Here is a 19603-nt window from a genome sequence, read left to right as displayed (position 1 = left end):
AACAGAAAGACTGACTTTTAAAAGCTATAAAAACAAAGCAAACACAATTACTGATGTCATACAACTATTTAAAAGTTTCCAAGACAATTATTTTCCCTTAGCTCAGGTCTCTTCTCATCCTATAAAGCACTACCAATATCACAAAACGTTCAACAGCAATATAACAAGAGATATATTTCCCACTTAAAAAACAACACATTCTGCAAAAAGGTGTTGCAGTAATACATCATTACCTCCAATAATGTTCATTTAGATACCTAATTAAATTGCGTTTCCGACTATTTTCAAATTCACATATTGTTCTTGTTCTAAACTTTTAAAATATAATTAGCAAAAACAGTGTAACTCAGAACAAGTAAATTACTTTTCAAGATCTCTTTCCAACCTCTGGACTTTTGAGTATTTCATACAAAACAAAAAATACTAAAAGACAACCACTTAACAGCAAGAGCCACACTATTTTCCTTTCTCGGTAAACAACTACTCTGGAGATCTCTCCATCTTTAAATTTCGTGAAACCAACGTGACCTATGTAAAGTCTATCAGAAATAGCAAAACTAGCGTGCTGATCAAATATGTCAACTGAGGCAGGGATAGCAAGAAAAAAAAATTGGTCTAGACACAAAATCCACTTTCCAATTGTCAAAATCTAGTAATCATCGGTATTTCCAAGACCCAGTCCATCCTCTTCTCGAATATTTCACAAGTTGGCCAATATCAGTTTGCGGTATTTTCACTTAAATCTCTAATCTGTTAGAATGCTGCTTGGTGGAAAACACAGAATACTGGGCCCAAATAGCAGAATTAATGGCTCCCGGCCCCCAAACGTTGTGAAGCTGGCAATAATAGAGCGGATTTAGGATTACCCAAGAAACGGCCGTTAGAGACCCTTTCCGGTCACAGACACCGGCCGGCGAAATCCGCGGAGGCGGAGAGGGGGAGGGGAGAGGCGGCGGCGGAGGAGGGGCTGAGGAAGGACTAGGCCCGTCCCTGGTGGACAAGTAGGCCTACCAGTCGCTAAAGGGTAAGGGGCGAGCAAGCGGCAGAGAAGGGTGAGCGTCTAAACTCTGTAAAAAAGGAGGAGTCTGAAATTGCCACCGAAAAGGCGAAGTTTCTCGGGGAAAAGGGAACGAGCGGATGGAGGGTTGGGGGGGAGGGCCCGGAAAATGGATCCCAGGCCCAGGCGGGGCCGTAGCGGGGCCTGAGCCGAGGAACGACGGCGTCTCTGAAGAAAGGTACCATGGAAGCCTAAGGCGGGGGGCCTAGCAGCCCTTTGGGAGCAGAAAAGGCAGGGAGGTATTTACCTGGAAAGCTCCTGTTGGATTTCCCGGAATTTACTGACCACGAAAGACCTAAAAACCTGCTCGATGTCGGCCGCCATGGCGTCCGCTCCGTTCTCTCAACTCCTCCTCGCTAGTCCTCCAGGCTCCCAGCATGCCTCGGGAGGAGGCGCAGCGGCCAATTCCTTCTCTCGCCTTTCTGATTGGTTCGTGTGGGAGCGCCCAGACCGGCACGCTCCGCCAACGGACCAATCAGTGGGCTCAGTCCCGCTCTCCTCCTCTGTTTCCGAGCGGCTGGGGGAGAGCTGCTGACGTTTGCGCCGCGCACGACTAAGTCCGCCATGTTAGTATCTGACGCAGGCGCCATTACAGAAGTCTCTCTAGAGATCCCTGTCAGATTCTGTTGTCGGCCCCCCAACAGTTTTGAGGGGCTTTAGGACATCTGCTGTCGCGTCTGAATGTCTGAGATGAAATTCCATGAGGAACGAGGGCAAAAAAAAAAAAAACGCAACATGGTGCTTGTACTAGAGCTCCCAGTGTTTGCTAGTGGCGCCGACTTGAGTTTAGTCAGGGAGATGCAAACGGGAAGGAACTAGAGCCCGGGTTCCCCCTGTGCTGTGAACACGATTAACGTTTCTATCCCGGCTCTCTCCCCTGCCTCCTATATTCGGATAATTTTTTTTTAGCAACAGGCTGGAGGTCCTGCGCTCAAAAGCCTAGTGCATTCTAGGCTCCTAGGAGCCGAGCAGGTCAAGAGACTGTCCCCGCAGTAGCTGGTCAGCTCTGACTTTCGCGAACTGCCCACAAGGAGCCAAATGTGGCTTCGGCGTCTGGGCGCTCCCACAGAGCGGGGAGGAATGGAGAAGTTACGTGGCAGCCCCCACTACAGTGACCCACTGTAAACATGCTTTGGTCAGGCTGTGGTCCCAAGCAGGCTCAAGCCGCGCCCGAGCGGGAAGGAGCCCCACTGATTGCCTGGACCAGGGACCCAGGCCAGGCGACCAATGGGGAGGGAGGCGGGTGAGGGGCGGGCGCGCGGCGCCCCGGGCCACTTCCGGCGAGCAGCGAGTGCGAGCGGCTTGGCCGTGGGTATAGGTGCGTAAGCTCCCTCGGCTTTTAGACCACGTTTATGCTTTGGCTGGGGATTTACTTTCAGGAACTGAGTGGAATTGTAGAAACACGCTTGGCTGTAGAAATTTTCGTCCTGTTTTGAAATACGGTGGCTGGGGACTTGGCCATGTGCTTTGCATTGTTAATGGAGGTTTACACGTGAGCTATCACTTTCCCTGCGAATAGGGCCAGGCCTGTTTGTGTCTTTATGCTTTCTTCAGGCCATCACCCAAAATTGATATACTCATCACTTGTCTCGTTGTGCGTCCGTTGTCACTAGCTGATTTGATCCACTTGTGTTTGTACGTTATTCCCCAAATTCTTTGAAGTGGCCTTCTCTGGCTCTGCTGTTCCCGTTGTAGGTTACCCATTCTAATCACTGAGGCCCAAGGTTAAGCCCCTCAAGGTTTCCCAGCTAGTGAAGAGTGAGGAAAAGCGACTTCTGGAGCCCAAGCTTCTTGCCTAATCCTGATGTACCTTTCAGGCTGGCTAGCACTGCTGTTTCATAGATTCTGTATGTAAAGTAAGCAGGAAATTTTTCTTAAACTGCCACTCTTATTCAAACAAATATGTGATATTTTCTGTAGATTTAAAGATATGTTTCTTTCAGATATTTCAATGCACATAAATGTCTATTTTTGGTTGAATTAAAATAGCTTTTCCTTCTGAGACTAATTTAGCAGGGTTTTCCCCCATAAGTTTATAATGCTAATCATGTCAATTGTTGTCTGAAAAGTATCTAAAGAAAATGGCTTCATTTGGAATCCAGAATCTGCACCATCTTAGCTGTGTGACCTCCAGCAATTTATGTAATCTAACTGGGCTTCCATCTTTTTCAGTAAAGTAGCAATAATAGTAGTATCTAAAAGTTTAGAATGGCACCTGGCATGAGGTAAGTGCTTTAAAAAAAATAGCTTTTTAATATTAAAGGCTTAAATTTTCCTTTATGTATGTAGTTTTAGCATCTTACAGGAAGTTATCAATTTCAGTTTCTTTATCCTGGTACCATCATGCCTTCTACATAGTTAGATGTCTTTTGAAAATTAGTAAATTAATGTGGCAAATTATTTATTCTTTTGTGAAGTTTTTTCCTTTGTTTTTTGTTCTGGGAATTGAACCCAGGGCTTCTGCTAAATACTGTACTACTAAGCCATACCCCCAGCCACTTTTTTTTCCTCCTAGTGTAATGATTTGATAAATTGTTTCTATTCCAAAATATGAATGTGGGTGAAAGAAGTAATTGTAACAAGTTTGCATTTACAACCCCTAAGTTCTATAAGTAGTATTAATATTTTATAAATGTCATTTCAATTAATCTTTACACAACCAAGGTCACACAAATACCAAAACTAAGAGGTGTTTAAATTGATTTTTGCCTTCTCTACCAGATTTCAAACATAGCACACAAACTTCCTAAATCAGAAGTCAGCAAACTACAACTCCCTCCTGCCAAACCCCTCTGCTGCCTGCTTGCTTGCTTTTTTGCATTTTTTTTCCTGTATTGGCAGTTGAACCCAGGCGTATTTTGCCACTGACCTACATCCCCAGCTCTTTTTTGACCTGGTTTACCTATGTTGCTTAGGGCCTAACTTGGTAAGGCTGCCTAGAACTTAGTGATCCACTGCACCTAACTGTATCTGTTTTTCTGCTGGCTATTTTTCAGCCCACCAAATAAGAATGGTTTGTGGATGGTGGATAATGTTTTTATCACATGTGATAAAATTCTATTTGTACATAAAAATTTTATTGTTTTCTTTATTTTGTTACAAACTTTCAGGTGGCTTCCTACTGCCTTAAGCCCTGGTAGGCAAATAATACCTTTGTCCTGCTGCCTGGTTTATAAAATTAAGTTTTTCTGAATATTGGCATGTTCACCTTTCAGTGTATTGTCTATATCTCCTCTCATGTCACCATACACAGTTGGTAGTTTGGACACAGCACATACCCCTCAAATATTTACTGTCTGGTCCTTTACAGATGAAATTTGCTGACCCCAGTCTTTAATATTTCTTTCAATTTGTGATAACTTTATCATAAAGTTGTCTATACAGTCTCAACGTTTAGAAACAGATTTTAAATTTGGGGTCTAAATTTAAGTGTCAGCTTGTATGCCTGTAGTCCCAGTTACTTGGAAGGCTGGTGCAGGAGGATCACTTGAGCCTAAAAGTACGGGGCTGCCTAGGCAACATAGTAAGACTCCAGTCTCTTAAAATCAATCAAACAATCATTTTTTCTTATTAAGGCTTTGATGATTATTAAATCTTCCTAAAATGAAGCTAGAGAAGAGAGATTGTAGGATATTGTTTCTCAGATAAGGAATTATATTACTATTTTCTGTTGCATATAATATAATATTACAGACTGAATAAGTTTTGAAGAAAAGAGTTTCATTAGCTCACAGTTCTGGAGGTGCAAGGTCAAAGGGCCACATCTGATGATCAGCTTCTTGTTGGTAAAGTCCTTAAGTGGCACAGAGCATCATGTGGCAATAGCCAAACTGGTACACATAAATATATGTGTGTATCTCCAGTCTGGCCCTCTTATAAAACCACCTAGGTTTAGAAAAGGTCGTTAGGGTGGGGTCTCCACCCCAATGATCTTTTCTAAACTTAATCACCTTCCAAAAACTCCACCTGTAACCATAGTTGGATTACATTTCCACTTTGCTAATAGCTCACAATGGGGATTAAATTTCAATACTTGAAACCTTGGGGAACACCTAAACCATAACAGAAGCCACATCACCATGACTTAATCTAGGTCTCTAAGCCGGTCTTCCTTATTTTTAGAATCCCCCCTTACCCTATGATTATAGTCATTTTTCTCAAGTTATTAATGAAAATTTTTTTAAAAAATGAATCAGTAGGTGAAAATATCATTTGAATACAAATTATTTACTTGACTCATTTAGATAACGATTAAATAATATTTGTGGTATGTAAAGCATATGCATTCTAAAATGCATAAAATCATATGTAACTATGATTTTCTTGCTTCAGACGTTCATTTTCCTTTGAATTCCTGCTTTACAGACAGCGATGGCAGCCCGAGTACTTGTCATTGGCAGTGGCGGAAGGGAACATGCGCTGGCCTGGAAGCTTGCACAGTCTCATCATGTCAAACAAGTGCTTATTGCCCCAGGAAATGCAGGCACTGCCTGCTCTGAAAAGATTTCAAATACTGGTAATTGTGTTTCAAAAATGAGAAATAATAATTACTATCTGTTAATGATAAATTGTCAACCACCTCTGTCCTTTATAATACTAATGGTAGATTGCTATTCAAGTTTGAATGCTTTTCTTAACTTTAAAATTTATGTGGTAATTTGAATATCTGACATATATTATAAATGTAAGGTAGCCTTTTGTTCAGAATATGGCATTTCATGACCCAGCTCTCCCACTCCTTGGTATTTTCCCAAAAGATCTAATAAAAAAAGAATATGGCATTTCATTATCTTAAATTATTTTAAATCTTAAGAAATACATCCATTGAAAAGGTAGCAAATGCCAAATATAATTTAAAGTCTTTTTTTTTTAAGAGCTTTATAGTTATACATAGTAGTTGGGCTCCTCCATGCAAACTCATACATGCATGAGATTCAGTTTTAGTTCATGATCCCCTCCCCGTTTTCCTTCCTGTCCTCCCTCCCTCCCCGTTCTTCCTCCTCTACTCTACTAGACTTCCTTTCACCTATTTATTTTTGTGTAGTTGATTGATTCCTTTTTATTTATGCATAAAGATGAAATTCCCTGTGATATATTTACATATGCACTTGATGTGATATTTTTTTCTTTTTAAGAATTCACTCTGCAATTGCCTCTCCTTTCCTATCCCTCCACTCTGCTACTCGATCTCCTTCTACATTACTGATCTTCCCTTTGTGTTATCCTGTTCTTCCTTTCCCTGTTCCTTTTACTCCAGCTTCCATGGATGAGAGAAAACTTTTGGCCTTTGAGTTTCTGAGTTTGGCTTATTTCATTTAGCATGATTTTCTCCATTTCCATCCATTTACTGAAAAAATACCATAATTTCAATTCTTCTTTATGGCTGAATAGAACTCTATTGTATATATGTATACATTTTGTTAATCCATTCATCTATTGACAGGCATCTTGATTCCATAATTTAGCTACCATGAATTGTACTGCTATATACATTGAGGTGGTGTATTGCAATAATATGCCTGTTTTAGAACTATGGGGGAAATACCAGGACGTGGGATAGCTGGGTCCTCTAATGGTTCTATCTCTAGTCTTTTGAGTAATCTCCATACTGTTTTCCAAAGTGATTGTAGTCCTACCAACAATGTACAGCATGTAGTATTGTTTGTATTCTTGATCATTGCCATTCTGGCTGGAGTAAGATGAAATCTTAGTATAGTTTTGATTTGCATTTATCTGATTGCTAGAGATGTTGAACATTTTTTCATATATTTTCTGCTTTTCTGTTCCAGGGATGATCCACTGAGCCACATCCCCAGCCCTTTTTATTTTTTATTTTGAGACAGGTTCTCACTAAATTGCTGAGGCAGGCTTTGAACTTGCAATCCTCCTGTGCAGTCTCCCAAGCAGCTGGGATTACAGGCATGTACCACCATGCCTGACATTTTTGGCCATTTGTGTTTCTTCTTTTGAGAAGTTTCTATTCAGTTGTTTTGCCCATTTATTGATTAGGTTATTTGGTTTTTTGTGGGTTTTTTTGTTTTTGTTTTTGTTTTTGTTTTTTTTGAGTTTTTATACATTCTGGGTATTAATCTCATATTGGAGTAGTGGCTGGCCAAGATTTTTTTCATTCTGTAGGCTCGCTCTCCATGCTCTTGATCATTTCCTTTGCTCTGCAGAAGCTTTTTAGTTTGATGGCATCCCACTTATTGATTCTTGGTTATATTTCTTGTGCTTTGGTGGTCTTGTTAAGGAAGTCGGTACCAGCACCTTTATGATGAAGTGTTGACCCCCTGTTTTCTTCTAGAAGTTGCAAGATTTCTAGTCTAATTCCTAAGTAATTTAAAGGCATTTTGATGTGTATTTTTGGAAATAAGAGGTTGAACAGTACTATCAAAGGTCAGTCTTAACAGTTCTAACTTAAAAAATGATCAGCTCATATGCTGTATTAAATTATTCATAGTACTTAGAATATGACTCAAGATTCCTCATCTTGCCTTACAAAACCTTTCTGCAATCTGGTTTCCACCTGCAGTTCCAGCCTGGTCTTTTACTGCATCAATGCTGTCCTGCCAGTTTTTCAAACACAGCTAACTGCCTTGAAATTTATTTCCTTGGGGCTGGGGATGTGCCTCAAGTGGTAGCGCGCTCGCCTGGCATGTGTGCAGCCCGGGTTTGATCCTCAGCACCACATACAAACAAAGATGTTATATCCGCCGATAACTAAAAAATAAATATTAAAAAATTCTCTCTCTCTCTCTTAAAAAAGAAATTATTAAAAAAAAAAGAAGAAGAAGAAGAAAAAGAAATTTATTTCCTCCACTAACATGATAGGCTTCTAATCACTTTGGGTCAACTTCAATGTTACCCCTTCAAAGGGTCTTAAAGTTTCTAAGTAAAGCATTTGTTCACTGTGTGTCCTGTTTTCTGTTATGAACCATTGTGTTTGTTTGTCTGTTTGTTTGTTTATTTTTACAGGTTTTTTTTTTTTTTTTTTTTTTTTTTTTTTTTTTTTGGTGGTGCTGTGATTGAACCCAGGGCCTTGTGCATGCAAGGCAAGCACTCTAAAACAGAGTTATATCCCCATCTTCTACTGTATTTATTTCTGTTATCAATCTCTATCTTCCTTTCCCCTGCCCCCACTAGAATATAATCCGTAAGATGTAAACTCTAGGAGAACAAAGAATTTATCTGTCTTAGTTTGCATTATGTGCATTCTATGTGACACATGATATTTATGTCCAGAAGAATATAGACACAACAAGCCACAAACTAAGAAGTTACTTGCATGTAATTAATACCAACAATGGTGTTTGTTTGTTTGTTTTGTTTTGTTTTTTTGACCTGGGAATTGAACCCAAGGATGCTTAACCACTGAGCAATCTCCCCAGCCCTTTTTATTTTTGAGACAGGATCTCCTAAATTCCTGATACTGTCCTTGAACTCAAAATTCTCCTGTCTTAGCCTCCCAGATCACTACGGTTATAGGGATTCACTACTATGCTCAGCTTTTTTAACAATTTTCAGAAGGCAAAAAGTAAAATATTTCCTTTTCTGGGATCTTACTCTGTTTATTGAAGCAGCATATTTTATCTATATGCAATTGAGTTCATAGAGACAAGCCCATCAAAATCTCCCAAGTTGTCATAAGACTGCTGCTATTTGCAGTAACTGAGGTTAGATGGGTTCTCTTGCTACCACTCCTGTATTGATTTGGTTGACCCTGCTTTATTTACTTGTATGTGGGGATACTAACCCAAGGTGCAGTGTATTCTATCCTTCCTACACTCAGGTAGTTTCTGTAGATTGAGAACCTGACCTCTGAACTTGCAGAAGAGAGTCTTATAATCATCAATCCTCATGAAGTTCTTTAAACAGCTCTGCTGAGACCCTTCCTGACTCAACCAGCCATACAATTCACCTCATATCAAATTTGTTTAATTTGTACATGTTTGTGTATGTGTGTATTGTGTAGAACTCCACAGTGAGTTATAAAGCATCCTAAGTCTAAGGACTTAAGATGGCATTGATCATACTGCCAGGGCCTATAGCAATACCTAACACTTAGTGAGTTCTCAGTAACTCTTGAATGAATGACATTAAGGACCAGTTTCTGAGTACATTCTGTGATTGGTTGTTTGTTTACTATACATTCAACACTGGTGACATAACCATGATTTACAGCTTTGTGGGAAGCTTATTAGTATTTTCACCATACCAATGATAACAGACAACTGAGCTATGTTACTTGCAAAATGCACTAAAAATAGAATTTCTCTTGGTGAACCTGTCATTTGTACCAATAAAAGAAAACCAAGAGATGAGCAAGGTGGCGCACACCTATAATCCCATCCCACTGGCTCTAGAAGCTGAGGCAGAAAGATCATGAGTTCAAAGCTAGCCTCAGCAACTTAGCAAGGCCCTAAACAATTCTGTGAGACCTGTGTCAAAAAGGGCTGGAGCTGGAACTGGGGTTGTGGCTCAGAGGTGGAGTGCTCGCCTAGCATGTTCGAGGCCCTGGATTCAATCCTCAGTACCACATAAAGATAAATAAATAAAATAAGTATATTATGTCCAACTCAACTAAAAAAATAAATATTTGAAAAAGGGGGACAGAGGCCTATAATCCTAGCAGCTAGGGAGGCTGAAACAGAAGAATCGCGAGTTCAAAGCCAGTCTCAGCAACAGTGAGGCAAGGCGCTAAGCAACTCGGTGAGACCCTGTCTCTAAATAAAATACAAAATAGGACTGAGATGTGGCTCAGTTGTTGAGTGCCCTCAGTTCAATCCCACACTTAATAGCCTGAAATATAATACTTAATGTTTAGTTAAAAGTAGCTTACTAAGTACAGGACTTAGTTAACTGAAAAAGTGTTTTCATAAATGTGTGTTTGTGTTTTCTTTTCATAGACATCTCGATCACTGATCATACTGCCCTTGCTCAATTCTGCAAAGATGAGAAAATTGAATTTGTAGTAGTTGGACCAGAGGCACCTCTGGCTGCTGGTAAGTTTCATTTGTATTTATTAAAAAGGCAAATAACCAGAATCTGACCTCTAGAGGTGAGATGTTGTATCTGTTACAGATGAGGACTTTTAATAGTAGAAAAAGAACTTTGGTCTTGAAATTTATGGATTCTAGATTTTTCTTTTCCCAAATGTCAATAATGAGGTAGGGATCCAATTTGTAATCATGAGAAACATTTTATATATCTTTGATCTATTCTGGTGTCTATTTAATAATCCATATATTCAAATACAACAGATTTTGCTGTTTTGTTTTTGTTTTTCAGTTCTGGGGATTGAACTCAAAGGTACTATACCACTGAGCCACATCCCTAGCCCTACGTATTTTTTATTTTGAGACAGGATCTCATTAAGTTGCCTAGGGACTCGCTAAGCTCCTGAGGCTGGCTTCAAACTTGCTTTCCTCATGCCTTAGCCTCCTGAGTTGCTGGGGTGCTAGGATTACAGGTATGCACCACTGTGCCCTACTCTTTTTTTTTTTTTTTTTTTTTTCCTTTTTCTTTTTTTCTTAAAGTGTTGACCAGGTCAGTTTCAAACTTATGGGCTTACGTGATCCTCCTACCCCAGCCTTCCCAGTGACTGGGACTATAGGCGCATGCTAACATGCCTGGTTTTTCTGCTGGATTTGAATCACCTCTTAGTGGCCTATTGTTTATAAGTAGTAGACAATATGAAAAACTTAGTTATCCTCTGCCACCAGTTATCTACCTGCCTTGTATAAAGTTATTTGGTCTAATCCTAATTCGTATTCAGTCTAAAAGTTCTAAAGAGAGATCTTTGGTCCCCTAATGACTGTCTGCTTTGATAGGAATTGTTGGGGACCTGACCTCTGCAGGAGTGCGATGTTTTGGCCCCACAGCAGAAGCAGCTCAGTTAGAGTCCAGCAAAAGATTTGCCAAAGAGTTTATGGACCGACACAGAATCCCAACTGCACAATGGAGAGCTTTCACCAAACCTGAAGAGGCCTGTAGCTTCATTATGAGGTAAGTAGAAGGCTGCCTATGAAGGGGAGTTGTTGAATTAGGATATTTACATATAAAATCACTTTTATGTTGAAATACAATGGTTGGTTTTTAGGCTATCATGAGTTTATAATAAATTAATTATAAAAGAAATTATTTGTAGCTGAGGAGGTAGCTCAGTGGTATAACACTTGCCTACCATGTGCAAATCCTTGGGTTCAATCCCTGACACCACAAAGAAGGAAGGGGGCGTGGGGAGGAAGGAAGGAAGGAACATATTTTCAATAAATGTTAGGTAAGTTACCTTTTTCCAATACCAAATTTTTCCAACACCAAAATAAGATTATAAAATCTGTGACATTATAGAAAGATGAAATTTTAATAATTATTACTGAGTAGTTCCTGGGAGGGAAAATATGCTTAGTTTTGTTAAGTCATGCACTCTTTTCACAACCAAACTGAAAAGCCCAGAGGTATCTTATAACATAAATGTTCTTGATTTTTGTCATAAATAATTAACCAGAGTGAAGAATCATCACTTGGTCGTCTGCCACCACTGCTCCATCCTAATCTTAAAATTAAACATTCTTTCTTCTCTTATATATGGAAAACATTGATTGAGTTGGGATTGTGGCTCAGCGGTAGAGTGCTCGCCTAGCATGGGCGGGACCAGGATTGGATCCTCAGCACCACATAAAAATAAAGGCATTGTGTTGTGTCCATCTACACCTAAAAAATAAATATTAAAAAAAGAAGAAGAAAAAGAAAACATTGAAAATGAGTGAATGTCATTAGACAAATCTTTGCCCTCTTTTTGTTGACATTCTCTACTACCCAATATGTTTTCCTTTGATTTGGGTCAAGTTCATTCTTTATTCATTCTTCATCTTACAGGGTTTCTTAGACACTGAATATTAATATTTCCTAGTAGTGAAGCCAGATTTAAAGTTAGGTAGTCAGTGTAGTTAGATAAATCAGGTCTAATACCGAGTGAAATCTAAAATGGAGGCAGATGCCTTGAGTAAGTAACAATTTTGTTACTTACTTTGGGTAAGCCTTCTTCCAGACCCAGTCCCATTCTATGATTACTTGTCTTGGCTTCCAAAAATTTTCTGTGTCCATGATTTTGTTGGTTTATACAGCCACATCTTTTACTTAAATGAGATTCACTACTTTCTGTCTTAAAGATCATTTCATGTCTACTCTATGCATCTGCTTATTCCTCCAGAGATTTTGCCTGTGTGATCTCATTGTAAGTGAAAAAAAGAATAGATAGATAGATATAGTCTATGATCACAGCTATAAAGGAATGCTTATGAAAAAAGTCCTGGCAGGAAGTATGTCAAGATAACTTTAGAATGATAAGTGATTTTTTTTGTGCTTTTCAGTTGTTGCTACAGTATATTATTATAGAATCCTAAAACATTTTTAAATGTTGAGTTATAAGCATTTCTGGGATATTGAAGATTGCTCTGCTTTATAGTGCGGACTTCCCTGCTTTGGTTGTGAAGGCCAGTGGTCTTGCAGCTGGGAAAGGAGTGATTGTTGCAAAGAGCAAAGAGGAAGCCTGCAAAGCTGTACAGGAGATCATGCAGGTAAATTGATTCTTCTGAAAGTTTCCTTTTCTATTCATACCAGATAAATACTCTTAAGTTATAAAATGTTGGGGCTATGATCGTGCCTCAGTGATAGAACCCTTGCCTAGCATGTGTGAGGCACTGGGTTTAATCCTAAGCCCCGCATAAAAATAAATAGTAAATAAAATAAAGGTATTGTGTCCATCTACAGCAAAAATATTTTTTTTTAAAGTTGAAAAAAAAAAGATTACAATATATACCTCAAAATAAGGAAACTCTGGGAACGTGGCTCAGTGATAGTGGATACCTACCATGAGCAAGGCCCTGGATTCAATTTCCAATACACCTCACACATCCACAAACAAAGAGAAGAAAAACACAGTAAAGTTATTTTTTATCATACTATGTATTATAATTCATTTTTATAGAATAGTTCTTACAGATCCACACTAATAATTAAACCATAACTCATTCTGTTGAAGTAAGTTCTAACATCCTTTGTTTTCTGCTACTGAAAGGTAGAAAATCCTCAGGCTATAGAACATATATCTCTCAAATCATCCATGAGGACTATCGTCTTTGTCCCGCGTGTCCCAATTCTAAGAGAAATGGAGCAATGAATATACTTTTTTCTTTCATGATCCATCTGGGTTGTTTTGATTTTACCCCCTTAGAGAAAGCTTTTGTAGGCATTTAGAATATAGTATATAGGCAAACATATACAGTTATAATTAAGATGAAGATTAAATGGTGATAATGAAAACAACTGCTTTTCCTCTATTCCAAATGGAAAACCAAATCCTCAGGTAAGTATTGGTAATGTGTTTGTTGTGCAGTTCATCTGTAGCAATGTGCATTCCACATCTTTGTCACGTTAAAAATAGGAAACACTCAAACATTCTTTTGAGTCTTTCAGAAAGGAAAAGGAAAAATCACATATTGATATAATACATAGTATGATTTGTAATACAAATGGTGCGATGACAAAAATCAAGTAAATACTAAAAGCTTATAATTTACCAAGTTGTTTTTTGTTTGTTTGTTTTTATTTTGGTTTTTTGTTTAACCTATAATTTAGGATAAAGCTTTTGGAGCAGCTGGAGAAACAATTGTTGTTGAAGAACTTCTTGAAGGAGAAGAGGTGTCTGTATGTATATTCATCTTTTTTGGGATTTATAGCATATAAAAAGATGTTATCTGATCATTTTACCCAAGAAAGACTTGATTAATCTGGTTGTTGCATACTATAACTTGTTCAGATAAAAAGGAATTTGTGTATGTTTAGTATTCGGGATACAAATGAAAAAATAATTTATCTTTTTAAAATCATCTCCAGTGTCTCAGTGGTGGCCCTTGGATTTATATTTCACATTATTGAAGTTCTGGATTTATTCAAACATTCATGCTTTTTTCTTTTACATACATTTTATTATACAGTAAATAGTGAAATGTGTTCCCTTAAGTAGAGCTTTAATGCTTGCAAATTTCAAGGGAAAAGGGTTAAGATATTTTACTTGGAGAGTAGCTTTTTTTTCCCCTGATGTATCTAAAAAATTACATATCTTCTAGAAGCTGACTATATGAGATTTTCTATAGTTTGGAATTATTATGCATTAATTTTTCTTCAGAAATAATTTTATGCAAACAAGAGTTGAGGTACATAACTCACCTTCTTAGTTTTGTTTTTGTTTTGTTTTTTTTTTTTTTTTTACCTTTTTTGGCATTTACTTAAGTGGACTATTTTTTTTTTTCTCCGTAGTGTCTGTGTTTCACTGATGGGAAGACAGTGGCCCCCATGCCTCCAGCACAGGACCATAAACGATTACTGGAGGGAGATCAAGGCCCCAACACAGGGGGAATGGGAGCCTATTGTCCCGCACCTCAGGTACTTCCCAGGGACTCAAGTTCAACAGTAATTATTTGGGCTTTTCAGAGAGCTTTTAGATGATGCTGTTCTGCTTTGACTTCTTTCTTTCATATGTTTTTGTAAACTCTGATACTAATCAGCAATTTGATTATTTTCTTGTTGTCTTGTTTTGTTTTGAGACCATGTTTCCAGGTTGGCCTCCAACTTAAGATCCTCCTGCCTTAGCTTCCCAAGAGCTTGAATTGCATGCACATGACACCATGCCTCACCTTATTTCTTTTTATTAAATTAAAAATATCTTTTCTGGTTTCTAAAACTAAACTCTTCTAAAAGCCTTTGAAGAACAAAAATTGCTGATTTGATTTTTTTGCACCAGGGATTGAATTCAGGAACACTCGACAACTTAGCTACATCCCCAGCCCTATTTTGTATTTTTTATTTAGAGACAGGATCTCACCGAATTGCTTAGCACCTCGCTTTTGCTGAGGCTTGCTTTGAACCCATGATCCTCATGCCTTGGCCTCCCAAGCCACTGGGATTACAGGCATGCACCACCATGCCCGGCCCAATGATTTTTTAACTTATCTATAATGTAGTGAGTAGATTCTTCTTTCCCCTCCTCTCTACACCCAATTTTTAACCAATGAGAGCCTTTAATTATAGTGTAAGATTTTTCATCTCTGGATATCCAGGCCCCAGCACATACACAGGATGCGTGTGTGTAGGTTGTTTTGGTGATACTGGGATTAAACTCAGTGGCTCTCTACCACTGAGTTATGTCCCCATACCATTTGTATCTTATTGTGAAGCAGAGCCTCAGTAAGTTGCCCAGGCTGGTCTGAACTACTGCCTAGTGCCTCAGTCTCTCGAGGAGTGGGGATTACAGGCATATGCCACCATGCCCAACTTCGTTTTTCATTATTGAAGCTATAGAGCTTCAAAAGTATACACACTGAACCAAGCATGATGGCAAAAGCCTGTAATACCAGTGACTTGCAATAGGATCACAAATTTGAGACCAGCTTCAGCAACTTAGCGAGACCCTATCTCAAAATAAAATAAAATAAAAAAGGCTAAGAATGTAGCTCTGTGGTAAGGCACTATTAGGTCGTAAATATTAGTCATCATGTAAAATGGCACAGACTGTTTTTAGGAATACCACAAAAAAATAATAAAAATGAAAGGTGCTTTAACAAATTACTTTACTTAGAAATGGTGGTTAGCACTGATGTTTGATTTGGCAAGGAACATATAATGTAGCCTCTGCTTGTGATAATTTATCAGACTCAAAGCATAAATTAAAATTTGTGGGGCTGGGGATGTGGCTCAAGTGGTAGCGCGCTCGCCTAGCATGCGTGCGGCCCAGGTTCGATCCTCAGCAGCACCACATACCAACAAAGATGTTGTGTCCGCCGAGAACTAATAAAAACTAAATAAATGTTAAAATTCTCTCTCTCTCTCTCTCTCTGTCCCCCTCTCTCTCTCACTCTCTCTTTAAAAAAATAAAATAAAGTTTGTGTGTATTTGCTGAAACATTGAAGAATTATTAAAAAGAGCATGTGTGTATATAAGCAGTGAAAGTAGACAGTATATGTCTTTGAATATGGGATATATTTTAACTCTTCGAGTTCTTCTCTCCTGTTCTGCAAAAATAAGTCTAAAATAGGGGTTGAGGATATAGCTCATTGGTAGAGTGCTTGCCTCATATGCATGAGGTCCTGGATTCAATTCCCAGCACCACAAAAAAAAAAGTCTAAAAATCTACTTGATGGGGATGTGTTCAACCTGTCTCAGGTAGTAAAAAAATAATAGTCTTCATTGTTGTATGTGATACCGCTTACAAGTTGAATTTTTTTTTTTTTTTTTTTAAAGAGAGAGTGAGAGAGAGAGGGGGACAGAGAGAGAGAGAGAATTTTAACATTTATTTTTTCTTAGTTCTTGGCGGACACAACATCTTTGTTGGTATGTGGTGCTGCTGAGGATCGAACCCGGGCCGCACGCATGCTAGGCGAGCGCGCTACCGCTTGAGCCACATCCCCAGCCCCCACAAGTTGAATTTTTAACATAACATTTATTGTTAAAAATTTCTGTATATTCCCCAGGTTTCTAAGGATCTGTTACTAAAAATTAAAAATACTATCCTTCAGAGGACCGTAGATGGCATGCAGCAAGAGGGTACTCCATACACAGGTGAGCTTCTTGATATTGACATCATTTATAGAGCAGCTGTTTATTTTCTATTTTATAGTGATAGTATAATGTCTTCCTTACAGATTCTTTTTTAATAAAGGGATTTTCTTTTTTAATGAAGGGATTCTTTATGCTGGCATAATGCTGACCAAGGATGGCCCAAAAGTTTTGGAATTTAATTGCCGTTTTGGTGATCCAGAGTGCCAAGTAAGTAACAGTCATTAAACTTAAATAAAGTATTTCTTTAGTGAGGTTGTATGTTGTCCTAATCTCAGGATTTTTTTAGCCTTGAAATAATTACCTTTGAGAAACACATACAAGCTCTGCTAATACCCCAATGAATAAAATGTCTATAAAGAAAATTAAAATTTATCTCATTTGCCATGTTAATTGTGTTTTTCCAGGTAATCCTCCCACTTCTTAAAAGTGATCTTTATGAAGTAATTCAGTCCACCTTAGATGGCCTGCTGTGCACATCTTTACCCATTTGGCTAGAAAACCACACTGCCATAACTGTCGTCATGGCAAGTAAAGGTTATCCTGGAGCTTACACCAAGGGTGTGGAAGTAACAGGTGAATAAGGAATAAGAGGTTGAATTTCAATGTGATAATTAACTGGTGCCATCAGGGACCTCCCTGCCATGCAAATGCTTGCCCTTGCTAAGGGTGTGAAGCCATCAGAAACCTTTCAAAAGTTTTTAACGCACTACATTGCTAGTTGGATATGTCATAAATTATCTAAAATGACTATTTAAAGAACTGCCATCTATTTGTCTTCCCAAATAAGGAAACATACGTAATCCAACCAAATTTCCACAGTATTCCCAGTGTAAGCTTTCACTTCCACCCTCCCAAAGTCAGGGTGTTAATGAGACATAGGAAAGTGAGAGGACCATTAATGTAAACTACATCAACAAGATATATTTAAGACATGGTCTCTGAATGATTACAGAGGCATACAACCTTGAGTGGTTTGACCCCATAATTTACGGTTAGTCATCAATGTAAATGGCACAGACTGTTTTGGGGAGAAATTGCCTGATAGAAATTTAAACAAAGAAGAAGAAGTTGAATACAGTGGTGCACGCCTGTAATACTAGTGGCTCTGGAGGCTGAAGCAGGAGGATCACAAGTTCAAAACCAGCCTCAGCAACTTAGTAAGACCCTATCTCAAAATAAAAATTTAAAAATCCAGCCTGGGAGGGGCTGGGATCGTGGCTCAGTGGTAGAGTGCTTGCCTGGCATGTGTGAGGCCCTGGGTTCGAATCTCAGCACCATGTATAAATAAAATAAAGGCCCATCAACAACTAAAAAATATTAAAAATATATATATTATAAAAAAAAAAAAATCCAGCCTGGGGATGTGGCTTCTTCCCCACCACCACCACGACTATTCGATCCCAGTACCAAAGAAAAACCTTGTGAAAATGGTAAATCACTCCACAGTGTGAAATATGGTAATTTGAAATCCTGCATCAAATCTGTTCTCTTATAGGGTTTTCTGAGACTACAGCTTTAGGACTAGAAGTGTTCCATGCAGGCACTACCTACAAAAATGGCAGAGTGGTGACCAGCGGGGGAAGAGTCCTTACAGTAACAGCCATTCATGAAAACCTCATATCTGCCCTTGAAGAAGCCAAGAAGGGACTCGCTGCAATAAAGTTTGAGGGAGCAATTTACAGGAAAGACATCGGCTTTCGCGCCATAGCTTTCCTTCAGCAGCAGCCCAGGTAAAAATCTTATGAGGTAGTTATGGTACGACTTCAGAAATACACTGAGTGATTGTAGAACATTCTGTTACTCCTGTACTGTTATATCATTTTTTCTCTGAGACTGAGCTATTCTTTATTCTTGGTCTATGTTTTTGAATCATATCCGTTTACAGCAATGTTCAAATTAAGTGGAAAAACTTCATACTGGTTCCTTACCTGAAAAGTTTAGCAATAGAGACAGGGTCTTGCAGAGTTGTCTAGGGCCTCTCTAAATTGCTGGGGCTGACTTTAAACTTGAGATCCTCCTGCCTCAGCCTCCTGAGCTGCTGGGATTACAGGAGAATGCCACTGCACCCGGCACAACAAGTGTTTTAGTTAAGAATATTACATTTGCTATTGTTCATTAAGTTCATCTATGAGTAATATATTTTAGAACAAAAAAATTTTAGCAACTTAATTCAAGCTATACTATTAGAGCAAATTTTTAATATTCAAACCCTGGAATATTTTTAGAATCAATGATATAATGCCATGCTAAAAATTTATTTTTTATTTCAAAACAAACAGATTCCATGGGAATGACCTATTTCAAAAGTACTACAGTCTTGACTCTAGTCTGCATTGCTTAAGTTAAAAATGAAAATGAGATGCCACAATGCCAGTTACTGTCTTTTTTTAAACCAATAGGACTTTATTTCCGCTCTGAGAGTAAATTTGGGCTGCTGACTTTGTTTTAATTGCCAGTTCTCTCAATTTTAGCTGTTATCCTGGCAGCTTGTTTCTGATAAACTCTTACATACTTCTTCATCTATCACTCCAACCCATTAAACCAAAGTTTTTTGTTTGGGGTTTTTTTTCTTTCTTATTGGTACCAGGGATTCAACTCAGAGGCACTTAACCACTGAGCCACATCCCCAGCCCTATTTTTTATTTTATTTAGAGACAGGGTCTCATTGAGTTACTTAGTGCCTTGCTTTTGCAGAGACTGGCTTTAATCTCTGGATCATCCTGCCTCAGCCTCTGGAGCTTCTGGGATTATAGGCATGCATAACCATGCCCATTGAAAGTTCTCATTTCTACAAGGCAGAACTACTGATTTCACAATGCAGATGCACAAACTTGATCTGTAAAAATGATGCACTGAGTATCATTATCTGGTTATGCTTTTTAAATAGGTTTAATCTTGTTCTTACTATCCTCAACTATAAAGAAATTG

General features: G+C 38.6%; 2 protein-coding genes across 10 annotated transcripts in view; one reads left to right on the top strand and one right to left on the bottom strand.

Annotated features, from left to right (window-relative positions):
* The window catches only part of Son (SON DNA and RNA binding protein), a 32022-nt gene extending 30560 nt beyond the window's left edge, over positions 1-1462 (bottom strand). For all 5 annotated transcript variants that reach the window (XM_078044562.1, XM_078044563.1, XM_078044564.1 and 2 more), the window contains exon 1: positions 1305-1462. In XM_078044562.1, coding sequence (XP_077900688.1) covers positions 1305-1381 — 77 coding nt within the window. In that variant the 5' untranslated portion in view covers positions 1382-1462. The remainder of the gene's footprint in view (positions 1-1304) is intronic.
* Gart (phosphoribosylglycinamide formyltransferase, phosphoribosylglycinamide synthetase, phosphoribosylaminoimidazole synthetase) overlaps positions 947-19603 on the top strand; it is a 32871-nt gene continuing 14214 nt past the window's right edge. The window contains exons 1-11 of one of the 5 annotated variants that reach the window (XM_013357783.4): positions 947-1024; positions 5423-5573; positions 9964-10059; positions 10888-11062; positions 12525-12636; positions 13697-13765; positions 14378-14503; positions 16588-16675; positions 16797-16882; positions 17080-17248; positions 18171-18405. In XM_013357783.4, coding sequence (XP_013213237.1) covers positions 5429-5573; positions 9964-10059; positions 10888-11062; positions 12525-12636; positions 13697-13765; positions 14378-14503; positions 16588-16675; positions 16797-16882; positions 17080-17248; positions 18171-18405 — 1301 coding nt within the window. In that variant the 5' untranslated portion in view covers positions 947-1024; positions 5423-5428. Of the gene's footprint in view, positions 1053-1115; positions 1236-2253; positions 2376-5422; positions 5574-6846; positions 6977-9963; positions 10060-10887; positions 11063-12524; positions 12637-13696; positions 13766-14377; positions 14504-16587; positions 16676-16796; positions 16883-17079; positions 17249-18170; positions 18406-19603 lie in introns of those variants that run through there. The other 4 variants (XM_013357784.4, XM_040287003.2, XM_005323522.4 and 1 more) reach the window with 4 other exon arrangements.

The sequence above is a fragment of the Ictidomys tridecemlineatus genome, chromosome 3, assembly GCF_052094955.1.
Source record: "Ictidomys tridecemlineatus isolate mIctTri1 chromosome 3, mIctTri1.hap1, whole genome shotgun sequence".
NCBI classification, from domain to species: Eukaryota; Metazoa; Chordata; class Mammalia; order Rodentia; family Sciuridae; genus Ictidomys; species Ictidomys tridecemlineatus.
The sequence above is the reverse complement of the archived record's forward strand: the minus strand, read 5'-3'. Positions and strand labels throughout refer to the sequence as shown.